Here is a 12,754-nt window from a genome sequence, read left to right on the forward strand (position 1 = left end):
GTAGTGCGCCTCAGAGCAAACGAAGCATCTATCGGTGTATTAATCGACTTTCCTGGATCATATATTGAGCTGATTTGTCAGGATCCATTAAGCTGGTAGACAGTATGACATTTCAAGTATGCGTAGGAAAGCCATGTGGCGGGTGGGGGAGAAGGTCAGGTTCATCTCCGCTAATGTAATCAATGATCAGACACCAATATGTCACTGTTGAGTGTTCTTGCTCATTTTAATTGTTAACCTAATGTAAAGGTTCATCTGCAAACATTAGAAGTGTTTGTACATGTGAAAATTGAGACCAGTTTTCCAGGTAAATACTCCTTTATCAGCCATGTCTTTCACTCAAATTTAAAAGGTCTTCTTCCCCTTGGCCTCTCTGTCCTCCATGATGGGTCCACATTGCTGCACATGTCCAGTTCCCAAGAAATACTGGACCTGTTTGCTCCCCCTGCCTTCCAGAGTAGTCTGTGTCTTAATCGTATAACTCTCAAAAGGGTGTTGGTTAACCCCCCTGAGACCCTGAGGCCTAAAGAGTGGTCAGTGCAGACTCAGGTGGTGGCTTCTCATGGACATCAGCCTGTCTTCCATAAGGGTCACGGGCAGTCCGGAGAGGAGAATGCGTGTTTGCCTTGGCACTTAAAATCACTGACCTACCATGTCATCTGGAAACATGCAAATGTCTTTTTTAACATCTGGAGAGATACCACTGGCTTTCAGGGAAGCTCTGGTCTTGGTCTGCAAAGGCCATTTCCAGCACCAAAAGGAAATTCTCTGAGAGGGGGGAATGATAGGACAGCTCCCTAGTTGGGGTAAGTTGGTAACATGTCCAATCAACTCTGCAGGACCCCGGCAAACCCTGTGGTGGAGCCACTGAACAACTGGAGACTGAGCAGAGGCATCTCCCTGCCCCACTTGAGGAGAATAAGTCTAAATTACAGGTTTGTTTCTTGAAAAGTAAAGCAACTCAAAACTTCACCTTTTCTGGGACTTAAATTTAAGGATGACCTTTGGAACCAGATAGTTTTGTCAATATTAATGACATATCCCTACTCATTCCTTGTGTTGCTAATATTTCCTCTTTAACTTACCAAAAAAACAAATTCTAAAGGGATACTAAAATCTTTTGAACAATCAAGAATAGTATTTCAATAAAGCAAGTCAAATATGAGGAAAAAAATTGACATCTGTACATTAACATTTAGTGTCTCTTTATACAAGTCAGTTCAGGTTGGTGTTTTTGTCTAGTTTTGGTTTTGGTCTGAAAAGTTTTTGACAAATTCTTTGACCTATGTTTGGCTTTGTTCTATCTCATGGATTGGCTTCTTGTGCTGTGTAAGATCTCTTTAATGTTTTAAATTACTGTATCCCATTGTGCTGACAGCAGCGAAGGTAAGCGGGTGATGTCTTAGGAGTGCGTGGTCTCGTCAGCTGGAGAAAGCTAGTGATGATCAGCTTGTATGGGCCGGGGCTCTAGGTGCTGGGCAACCACAGGAGAAGGTAGTTTCTGTTCTCAAGAGCTGTGTGCATCAGACTAAACAAACAGTGGTGTCCAAACTGTTTCGGAGATGTCAGATGTTAGACGAATTAAGAAGGATGAGTGTGGGCATTGCTTTAGTGTCATTTGGCCCAAGTTGAAAGTTCACCTGCAGACCAAGAAGTCCGCCAGTCCAGAGCCCCGAGCTTTTAGGAAGGCCTCTTGTTCTTGTTCCTCTGACATTTCTGCTCTGCTTTTTTCACCCCCACATCCTAGACTCCTTGTTTTTCATGAGCATTCTCCATTTCTGCAAGCATGATGGTTTCCTTTCTCTGTTGTTTCCCAGGATATAATACCTCAGCCCTTACTAGATCAGTATGTGTCGATGACCGACCCTGCTCGAGCCCAGACTGTCGACACTGACATAGCCAAACACTGTGCTTATAGCCTCCCGGGGGTGGCGCTCACCTTGGGCAGGCAAAATTGGCACTGCCTGAAAGATACGTACGAAACGCTGGCTTCTGACGTGCAGGTAAAAGGAGTTCTTTCAGAGGCACCCACAAGATGGGGTGGGCCCTCTGCCTGGGAAGGAAAGGGGAACGTGGCGGGGCTCAGTGGCTTGTACTTCCCGTGGATGCTGTTGGCATATTTATTGGACTCTGGTGAAATGTAGCCTGTGGCAGCCAATGCTTGGCAGTGTCAGTCTTGCTCTAGAAATGCCACTTATGCTCTCGGTAATGTGGGCTTGTGCTTACCTTTTGTGGTTTGCATGTCCTCGTGTGCGCCCCCAGTGGAAGGTACGTCGGACCCTGGCCTTCTCCATCCATGAGCTGGCTGTGATTCTTGGGGACCAGCTCACAGCGGCTGACCTGGTGCCTGTCTTCAATGGATTCTTAAAGGACCTGGATGAAGTACGAATAGGAATTCTTAAACACCTGTATGATTTTCTAAAGGTAGGAAGAAGGATTACAAATAAAAAACAAAGCTTCCCTCTTCAAAACAATTTTCAAAGCCCTGGCTCTGTAAAGTATCAGTGAAAAGCAGAAGGCAGCCAGTCTGGGTTTCCTCGGTTTGGAAGTATACCATCCAGAGTCTTTACAGTGGGTGTCCTTTCAGTGATGGGGAAAAATATTTTTCTATCTTTCCTCTTAATCTTCCTGTCCCTTGGAGTCCTAATTCTGTGGAGGAAGGTAGCCATGTAGCCTAGCATGCTCTGTGAGGAAGAAGGAGCCCAGGCCCCCGGGGTAGCACACGACGTGCCCGGAAGGAGCCCAGGGGAAGAGCCCAGCCGAAACCCAATCTCAGTTCTGCATCAAGGGCTTTCTCTGCAAGACGTTGCTGCTTCCCTGCTTGCCTTTTTCATTTTTTTCCCCCTAAAGGAATGAGGAGTGTAAAAATAAGACTTAAAAACTGACCTAGAGAAACTAATTACTTGCATCCACACGACCGTGAGCTGCCCTTCATGGACTTGGGTGCATGATGCACTGGGCTGGCTTTTCTCTTGTGGAGCCGGCATATGCGAGCAGAGCCGGCTCCCCGGGCGGCAGCAGCGGCACTGTCTTCTGAGCACACACACCATGTGTCGTTTTCAGGCAGGGAGTGAAGAGACAAGAGCCAGGGGCGTGCAGCAACACACAAGCACATACGCTAACCAGGGGCAAGGTTGGAAGCAGGGAGGGGCACACGTGAGGTCTGTTCACAGCCATGGGAAGGCACAGCCACACCAGGTGACAGATGGGAGTGCAAGGCACCAGGGGGATGGCCAGTTCTGGCCGGGGACAAGTGTCGAGTATCGTCAGGCAGTGTATTTGGGGTCCTTTTGAGGGGTTCTCTATTTTGATTTATGTATACATTTTTAAAAAATAGTTGCTTCATGAAGACAAGAGGAGAGAATATCTTTATCAGCTTCAAGAATTTGTAGTGACCGATAACAGCAGGAATTGGAGGTTTCGATATGAACTAGCAGAGTAAGTAAAACCTGTTGGGGGATATGAGAAGGCGAAGTAGCTGGAATAATTCTTAATTTCCCTACCTTATAATTGATTTCTAAACTAGCAGTAATAGTGTTCTCTGGGATAAAGAGATTATGTTTTTATGAAGGGATAAAGTGAATTCCAGAGCTCTAAGTTACAAATACCACGGTCTCCGGGGAGACATTGGTTTTCAGATGCAGACAGGGCTCGAGTCACTGTGGAATTAGTGTGTTCTGCTCTTCTAGAAGGCAATTTATTCGAACCAAATAAAAGATGAATCACCCACTCTTCAGTATTTTCCTGTTAATCGGAAGAGTTTCTGCCAGAGCGTTCCCGAACATTCTGAGTGTCGCCCTCTCTGCAGGGCACAGTGTGGTGCGTGCACTTCAGCTTCTAAAGAAAATGACACAACAGAGAGAGCCAGGAGAGGCCCCACCCAGACCGGACAACTGTTAGATAAAAACCTCCCCCAAGGTGGCTGCTCTCTGCCCGTCATTTTGCGTGTGAGGGACTTAATCCCGTCTCGTGCTGGCCGGGGACTTAACAACGTGTGTGGCTTGTGAAGGAGCTAAAGCTCGGACCAGGCCTCCTCCCCGGGCCGCCGTGCTTGGCCGTGGGCCTCGTGCAGTGGCAGTGCCGGGGGATTTGGCGGCCTGGGGGCAGCCGGGGTTAGCTTGCCCCTGCTGGGGTTCATCTCCCCAGCTTGAGAGCTCATTTTTCTCCCCCTCAACTAGAAATCTCTCAAATTGTGGTCTCTGCTGTAGAAATCCATCAAGCTTTTGCAGCTATTCAGGATATGATTTGGCCGATGCCAGGGGCAAACTAAAAGATTTTCTCTTTGCTGTGATCTTTAATCATTATGCTTAATTTGAGAGATTGGGGCTTTAGTCATTATGCCGCGTTCCCAGCTTACATTCTCAGAAAAACAGGCCCACGTTTTCCATGAAAGCATCGCGCCCTCTAGCGGCCGCGCGCGGGAACTCGGCCGGGTCCGTCTCGGGCCGGGCTGACCCGCTTCCCCCGGGTCGGGACCCGGGATGGGGCCGGGGATGGGGGCGGGGGTGGAGCGGGGGTCGCGGACGCGGGGCGGGGTCGGGGGCCCGGGGCCGGGGATGGGGCCGGGGCCGGGCTGTCCCGCTCTCCGGGGCCGGGCTCGGGGCCAAGGGACTGGGTCGGGCTGATCCGCCTCCTGGGGGCCGGGGACGGGGACGGGGATGGGGCCGGGGATGGGGCCGGGCCGGCAGGGCTCGCGCCGCCGCCGCCTTATCTCGGAGCCCTGGCTATCTTCCATCTGGGCCGTGGTTATTGAAGCCAGAGCCGCAGATAGGAATTCTGTGCTCCCCCTGCCCACGATATTGGTATCATTTTTCTGGAAACAGTGCCTTTTGATATGAAAGTATTCACCTGCACTCCTGGTTTCTGGCTCTAACTTCCTTCCAATCTCTTTTTCATTTCCTTTCGTGGCCGGCGGGGAAGCAGTGCCATTTATTTCACCCCCTTCTCCCCGTCCCCAGTTGGGGAGCGGCGATCGCGGCGGCGGCAGGTCTCCCCGCGGGCCTCCCGCCGGCCTCCCGCACGCCCTGCTCTCCCCGGGCGACGAGCGGGAGCGGGAGCGGGAGCGGGAGCGGGAGCGGGAGCGGGCAGCGGTTCTCTGCAAGCGGACGGACCGGACCGCCCGCGCGGTGTGAGCCCTGAGCGCCCGGCATCCGCGGCCCCGCGGCCCTGCACCCCCACCCCCGGGCCCCGCACCCCCGCGGCCCCGCAGCCCTGCACCCCGCGGCCCCGCAGCCCCGCACCCCCGCGGCCCCGCAGCCCCGCACCCCGCAACCCCGCACCCCCGGGGCCCTGCACCCCGCACCCCCGGGCTCCGCACCCCCGGGGCCCTGCACCCCGCACCCCCGCACCCCGGGGCCGAGCGTGCCCACCCAGCCGCCGGCCTGCGCCGCGCTCTCTGGGAACTTTGGCCGCCTGGCTATTTTTACCTTATCTGATTTTCAAAGTTTTATGTGCTTTCGAGCCGATAACCTCACATTGAAATATTATCCCTATTCATAAATTTCTCAGCCTCTGTTTTACAAAGTTCAATTTATTTCCTCCTCGTTTGATTTGTTTGAGTGTGTGAGATGAAGAATGAAGATTTATTTTTTTTTTCCACTTTTCCTTGCGTGGTATTTCACTCAGCTTTCTGCTTTTGGCATTTCCCTGACGGAAAGCCTTTGCTAGGTCTTCATGTGCCTTAATCCGCCGGCCTGGCTATTTTTTATCTGTCAGATGGAATGAGAGTAAGGAGAAATTAGTAAGGTGCTTTTTGCTCCCCCAAATAATTTCTTTCTTTTGTTTAATTGCAGACAGCTGATACTCATTTTGGAACTCTATAATCCCAATGATGTTTATGATTATTTAATGCATATTGCCCTAAAGTTGTGTGCAGATAAAGTTTCTGAAGTACGGTGGATCTCCTTCAAACTAGTAAGGAATCATGGCTTTTTTCGCTCGTGATTTTTGGAAATAGGAATATTTATGTTCCTTCCATTTTAACTCCTTTATTTCCAGCACTTGATTTTTCAGTATGCCTATGAAACCAGCTTTTAAATTTTGAAGTTAGGAACTGCATTACAGTTTTATCAATATATAACATAGCTTTTTTTCTTAGGATGTACGCTTTGGTGATAGAAATTATAGATAAATCACTTTATTTAAGAAATTCTTCAAACCACAGCTTATAGCAGGGTTTTATAGCGGAGTAGTTACTGAGGAAAAGCTCCAACGTAGAAGAGCCAATCCTGTTTCTTGTGGGCTTCTACCAACTGAATACTGGGGTAGGGTGGATATCACTTGAAAATACTGATTTACTAAGGTACTCTGATGGTATTACAATTTTATTAAAAAAAAAAAAACACAGGTTCTAAAAGGTAATGATTTAGTTATTTTGCAAGGGGCCATTTTCTAAAATTTGGAAACTTATGATTAAGAATGTATTTTTCTAATGCCAGTCCCTTTTTAAATTTCCTTTTTCTGACGGGTTTCACATGGGTGAGGGTGTGTATGTGCATTGCCATATATTTGAATATCTTTTTTCCTCTGTGTTCTAATGATTCCCGTGACAAAAGTTACTCTTGCCCTTGCTTATAAATTCATTTTAAAGGTGCATAAAAATGTCTAGTTTCCGTGTTGAGTAGGATTCATAGTTCAAATAGATGGCAGCATTTTAAGTGTGCACTTCCGATATTTTTCACAGGTGGTGGCCATTCTGCAGAAGTTCTACTCCCACAGTGAGAGTGCACTGGGGTTAAGTTTCATCAGTGAGCTCATCGTAAGGTTCCGGCACTGCGCTAAGTGGGTTGGAAGGCAAGCTTTCGCTTTCATTTGTCAGGTTAGCACGGCCTGGGGGGACTCTCCCCTGGGCTTATGTTGCTGTGGACTGATACCGCATGCACCGGACACAGAATCCCAGGCTTGGGATAATACCAGCTGGGAATTTGGGGATCAGTAGGCCGAACCCCTTCATCTCCCAGGAGGTTATGACTGGCCCAGTCGGGCAGAATGATTGGCCCAGGGTTACCCAATCCATCTGTGCATTCGTCCAATGGATGTTGACTGAATGCCTCCTGTGTGCCAGGCATATTCTAGAAACTGCAGACAGAGTGAACAAGCTCCTGCTCTGCCGGCACCTTCCATCTGGGGAGGTGAGGGCCAGGCCCAGAGCCCTGGTCCTGCCATGCCCAGTCCAGGGCTGTGGTGATCAGTGCACCTCCCTGTAGCTAGCTGCCTTGGAGGGAAGGTGGGGTGAAGAACAGAGCAATAGGCTAGGGCAGAGACTGTTTACCCCCTCTCAAGTGAAGTTCATGTCAGCCTATCCAGCTCCTCTGGTCACCCTCTGTACTTAGTAAGTCTGGGAGATGCTATGGTTTACGTTCACCTGGGGCTCATGGCTGCCATTCCTTAAAGGCCTCTGTGTGCCATGGTCTCATCGTACATGCATCTGGTCCTCAGTGGTAAGATCTGCCGTATATTAAGCATGTCACATCCATGTACTTTTTTTAAGGTTGAAGCAGTGGAAGCCCAGAGAGGTCAAGTAACTTGATCAAGATCACACAGGAAGTATAAAGCCATGATTTTTTTTTTCTGCTAACATGTTACTTTAAAAGTTTTAACCTTTCCCCACGCATGCATGTTTTCAAGCATGAATAAGGGTGGAGGGAATAGTATGGACTCTCCATGAGCCCATCACCCAGCTCTGTCAATATTAAAGCTCTAATTGGAGTCTGGCTGACCCTCTTGGCCAGTTCCCCCACTGAGGGACTCGCCAGGGCCCCCTGTTGGGCTGGGGGGGCATCACAGGGTACTTTGGCAGTCTGCTTTGAAAAGTGCAGTAGGTGGCAGAGTGAAGTGCCAAATTCACGGGCCACAGGCCTGATACAGACTTGGGTAAAGAAGAAGCCAATCAGGGCATTTTGTGCAGAAAGGGTAAATGAGATATCTTTGCTTTTATGTTTTAATTTTTTTCTGAGATTTAGAAAATCCATGATAAGATAAAAGGTAAAAAAAAAAAAAAAACCCACTAATTTTCTTTCAGGAAAAATCAACATTTATGTGCTTTCACGAATTATTAAAGATTTTGAAAACCCACTGTAAGACAGACAAGAGGAAGGGGTCACTTGATGGTTATTTCAGTGCCGCTCTGGGGAGAAAGCCTTACCTGGCGGCTAAGGGGGTCCACGCTGCAGAGGGGGACGAGCTGCTCCTCTGACTGGCCTCGCATGCACCCTACACCTGGGAAGCACTTAGGGACCCTCAGCTGCTCCTGGTACCCTGTAGCTGGAAGGGGTGCAGGACTTAGAGTCCACACGCCTGGCTTGGACTCCCTGCCTCCCCCCCACCCAACTGATGCTTGTTGACCAGGACACCTGTGGGTGGCACCACAGTGGACCACAGTTTCCTCTCCTATAAAACTAGGCTCATCCTGGCTTCCACGGTTGGCCGTGAGATGTAAACGAGAGCCCGCATGTAGGACTCTGTCACGGAGTGGCAGCGTGCAGATGCGGCTGGTTCTCACAGAGGCAGTGTTTGTCAGGTGCTCACAGAGAGGGCCGGGCCTGTGTTGGAGTCTGGGGTTGGGCTGGTGCTATACAGGCCTGGCACTGGCCCTCGGAACCTGAGCTCTAGTGAGTACTAGAGATGAGGGTTCTGAATCCTCGTTGTTGGGCACTTTGCTAGATTCTTTGCAAAAATGGTCTGCTATCGCCACCACTTGCACATTCTATAGATGGCCCGGAAAGGTGAAGCCATGAAGCTAGTGTGTGAGCAAGTTAGGTTTGAAGCTAGGCCTGTCCGACTCAGAAGCCTTTGTTTTCTTCACCAAATTTAAACCACCTGTAACCAGTGCTTGGTAAGGAATTTGAAATTGTTCACTGTGTTTCTAACCAAATTTAGGTGCACACACACACACATACACACACAATTACATGCCCCTGAGACCAGCAGACCCCAAAATGACTTCTTTGGAATTGTGGAAGTGTATGTTTTTAGAAGAAATCTGCTGATCTAAAAATAATAATAATAATAATAATAATAATAATAATAATAAAAAGAAAGAAACCTGCTGATCATTGTGGAGAAGTATCAATCCTCTGGCTGTGGCTGTCTTTTTGTCACAGGCGGTGGTGAGCGAGGAGTGTATCCCCGTGGACCAGTTTGTTGAACACTTGCTCCCCAGCCTCTTAAGCCTTGCGACGGATCCTGTGCCAAACGTGAGGGTTCTGCTGGCCAAAGCCCTACGGCAGACGCTGTTGGAAAAAGGTATGTGGACCATTTTTCTGAACTTGCACATTTTAAAGTTCATCAGGCAGCAACCAGATTTCCTCTTTAAGAAATTATGGCACATGATGTGATCGCATACTTCAGACTTACCATATATAAATTGATGTATTAACTTTTATGCAGAGTAGTTTGTTATTTATAAAATGGTGGTTCAGTTTTCACATTCAATAAGCTTCATGCTAAAATTCAGAACCTCGGGCAGCCCGGGTGGCTCAGCGGTTTAGTGCCGCCTTCGGCCCAGGGTGTGATCCTGGAAACCCAGGATTGAGTCCCATGTCGGGCTCCGTGCATGGAGCCTGCTTCTCCCTCGGCCTGTGTCTCTGTCTCTCTCTGTCGCTCATGAATGAATAAATAAATATTCTTCAAAAAATAAATTAATTAATTAAAAAAATAAAATTCAGAACCTCACACAGTCTTCTAAGAATGAGGGAAACTTTTATAAATGTTGAGTTATGATGTAGAGATTATGAAAGGCAGCAAATGTAAGCCTTAATTATGGTGAAGTTTAGATGCTATTATTTTGTAGTCAGAAAAATGTAAAGCTCCACCTGAACAGGACGTAACCTGAGACTGCATCCCTTGGAGGCACATTCACACCTACACCACGTGGGAGTGGACACCTTCAAGTCTGTCTCCCAAATGCCTGTCTTACCCCTGCCCTCCCAGCCCCCCACTCTATCCTGCCAGCCACCTGCTCCCACTCCTGTACTCCACATGTTGTCAGTTCTTTTATATTGGAGGAAAGGAAAGATGACATGGAAAGTCCTTAAACTATAATTGAAAAAATACTCATACTCATTCTTGGGAGTCCATCTTTGAAATTTAGGAAATACTCTTTGATGAAAGCAATCATTTTATCATTGTGAAGGCCTTATGTATATGATTATTCTGTGAAAAATGCTTTATCGTCCTGAGACATGGTTTAAAAAAAACTCCAAACTAGAATATGTTTTGGAGCACAGTTCATGGCACAGTGATCCAAACTATAGTTTTCTCTCTTTAGCATATTTGAGAAATGCCGGTAACCCTCATCTTCAAGTCGTTGAAGAGACCGTCCTAGCTCTACAGTTAGACCGAGACCCAGATGTGTCCTTTTTTGCCACCCTGGAACCAAAGCGGCGGAGTACGGCAGACACACGTGTGCTAGAAGAACAGAATTAACGACGACTCCGTGATCCCGAGCACTCTGGTCACTTCGCACGTGGCACTCACTCACCACTCACCCCAGCCTGTCGGGTCTGACTGTGTCACATCTTCCGAAGGAGGAAAGATTTCTGAAACTTCGAGGGAGGGCACTCAAAGATCCCTTTCCCATCTGCAGTCCCAGGAACTGCACCTGGGACAGGCCCCACCTTTCTGCGCCCCTACCTGCCTGATCAGGAAGTCTGTGACAAGGTTGTAGAACCAGGTGGCTCTAGCTGGGGACGGGGGCCTCCATAGCATCGGATTGCCTTCCCTATGACAGACTATATTATTGAAAGCCCCCCTCCTCCCCAAATAAAGTAGTTTATTAGAAGCTTTTAAGTCTTCAATAGACTTGCATATTTGGCTTCCCTCATGCTTTCCTGTAAAATACAGTTTATGGTATTACATTTTATTTTTAACTGAAATAATGTACATATGTAAATAACTCTTGACAGGAAGAAAATATATTAATGTAATATTAGCCTCCTATCAGTGAACAGAACAAATACATCATTTAAATTTATGCTCCACTTTGAGTTGCTGCAAATATAGCCCAATTTGTTTACTTTTGAAAAATGTGATAGTTAAGGAAATCTACTAAAGAATGATTTATGGCAGTCTTTCTAATATTGTACTTTTGTATAAACTGTACTTGGAACTTTTTCCTCAGGCACTCACCCCTCCCCTTCTTGTGGTAACTGTATCCATAAAGATGTACTGGCCTTTGACAGAGGCATAAAGTAGAAAGATTTTTCATTCTTACATGGATTTATTATCATACATTTAAGAACGTATTGATCATTGAGAGAAATTGTTCATTGAGATGCACGGATATTGGCTTTATAGCTAATACTTTAGAATCTTAACAGAGAATAGGAACCCATAGTTCTGATCAGTCCATGTACTTGCCCGGGGTTTTGGGGGGTTGAATTATGACACTCTTCAAATTGACAAGTATACAGAACTTAGATTTCATGCTTTTAAAATTTAGACTAAGATGCCCTGGAACTTAAACAGGATTTTCATTAATAATTTGAGATTCTATGAACATTTGATTACATTCTGCGTAACATGTAGGCTCCAGTTATTTTTCTTGTTTCTATTTTTAATCTCCTTGAAGACAGGCCTAAAGGAAGGAAGGAATGGCCCATTTGGGGTTCAAGAGCTGGCTGCAAAGAGCATGCTGCTGTTGCCATTCTTTCCTTGGATCTTTTTCTTGTGGGTCTTGTCTTTTCTTTCTCTCTTTTTAAAATAAAATTTCTGGAGCTATATATTGAATTTCCTGGTATACAGGATGTTGTCCCCCTCCCCCAAATTCCACTGAGCTGATTCTTTAAAAAGAAAGGAAGGAATCTATACTGTGCCAAAGAAAATAAGGTACATGTGTGAGAATTTCAAACGGTAACCCAGAGTAGCATTTTTGGGAACTCCAGCAGAGCATGAGCTAATAAATTGGAGGCTATGTATTAAGAGAGAAAAAAATCAGTCTATTTTGTGTTCAATACTTGCCTAAAGTAAATAGATGGAGATACTGTTATGCTTCAGTAACAACTTTTAATTTTTTTTTATTGTGTAGAAATTGAAATTGTCATATTGTAAAGTCTGTTGAGAGTAGAATTATGCAACTGGAATCTTGTGTTCTGTGCAGAGCTTCATTTTCCATTAAGGAAAAAAAAATAAGCCTCGGTTTGTGTTGTGATGTGTGGAGTCTGCATGCTGAATCCAATGTGCTTGTAGAGATCTGTAGAGACCCTTTGGTAAATAATCCAGCCTTTAAAAAGTTGAGCTTATATACTAAAAATGGCCTGTAACTTAATATGAACGGCTTTCCAATGCAGTTTTTTTTTTTTTTTTTTTTATGACTAATTTCTCTGCAGAAAAGTATGTTAAAGGCTCACATTTTCCTCTTTTGTAATGACTGCGGTCCTTCGGAAGTGGTTCTGCTCCCCTCACCCTCCTTTCTCTCCCTCTGCACGATCATCACTCCAGCTCTGGGTAGATTCATTGTTCCTAGGTGTGGGGTGCCATTTGTGATGTGATCATCACACGTAAGCCTCCTGTGTGCTTGAACACCCTGCCGCCTCTTGGGTGAATTAATGGAAAAACACGAGATGGGTTTCTCCCAGATGGAGAAGGCGTCTTCAGGGGGGAGCCGGCTCAGCCTTGCGCCAAGCGGACGTTTCTCCCGTGCTGAGTGTTTTCATCAGCACCTTTCTCCCTCGGAGAATTCGGGAGCATTCTCAGAACTGGCGGGTTCTCGTGGGGCCCTGCAGACCCCCACGAAGAGCGCCGCGCCCAGCTCTGC

The 12,754-nt window shown here is 46.9% G+C and overlaps 1 protein-coding gene across 5 annotated transcripts in view; it reads left to right on the forward strand.

Annotated features, from left to right (window-relative positions):
* Positions 1-12,265, forward strand: part of LOC121478062 (serine/threonine-protein phosphatase 4 regulatory subunit 1-like) — an 83,896-nt gene extending 71,631 nt beyond the window's left edge. For 4 of the 5 annotated variants that reach the window (XM_041732865.1, XM_041732867.1, XM_041732864.1 and 1 more), the window contains 8 exons: positions 840-935; positions 1,818-2,003; positions 2,263-2,424; positions 3,338-3,438; positions 5,793-5,913; positions 6,683-6,817; positions 9,102-9,243; positions 10,268-12,265. In XM_041732865.1, the coding sequence (XP_041588799.1) occupies positions 840-935; positions 1,818-2,003; positions 2,263-2,424; positions 3,338-3,438; positions 5,793-5,913; positions 6,683-6,817; positions 9,102-9,243; positions 10,268-10,425 (1,101 nt within the window). In that variant the 3' untranslated portion in view covers positions 10,426-12,265. Of the gene's footprint in view, positions 1-839; positions 936-1,817; positions 2,004-2,262; positions 2,425-3,337; positions 3,439-5,792; positions 5,914-6,682; positions 6,818-9,101; positions 9,244-10,267 lie in introns of those variants that run through there. The other variant, XM_041732868.1, reaches the window with a different exon arrangement.
* The last annotated feature ends 489 nt before the right edge of the window (positions 12,266-12,754 follow it).

This window comes from Vulpes lagopus, chromosome 18, assembly GCF_018345385.1.
Source record: "Vulpes lagopus strain Blue_001 chromosome 18, ASM1834538v1, whole genome shotgun sequence".
In the NCBI taxonomy this organism is placed as follows: domain Eukaryota; kingdom Metazoa; phylum Chordata; class Mammalia; order Carnivora; family Canidae; genus Vulpes; species Vulpes lagopus.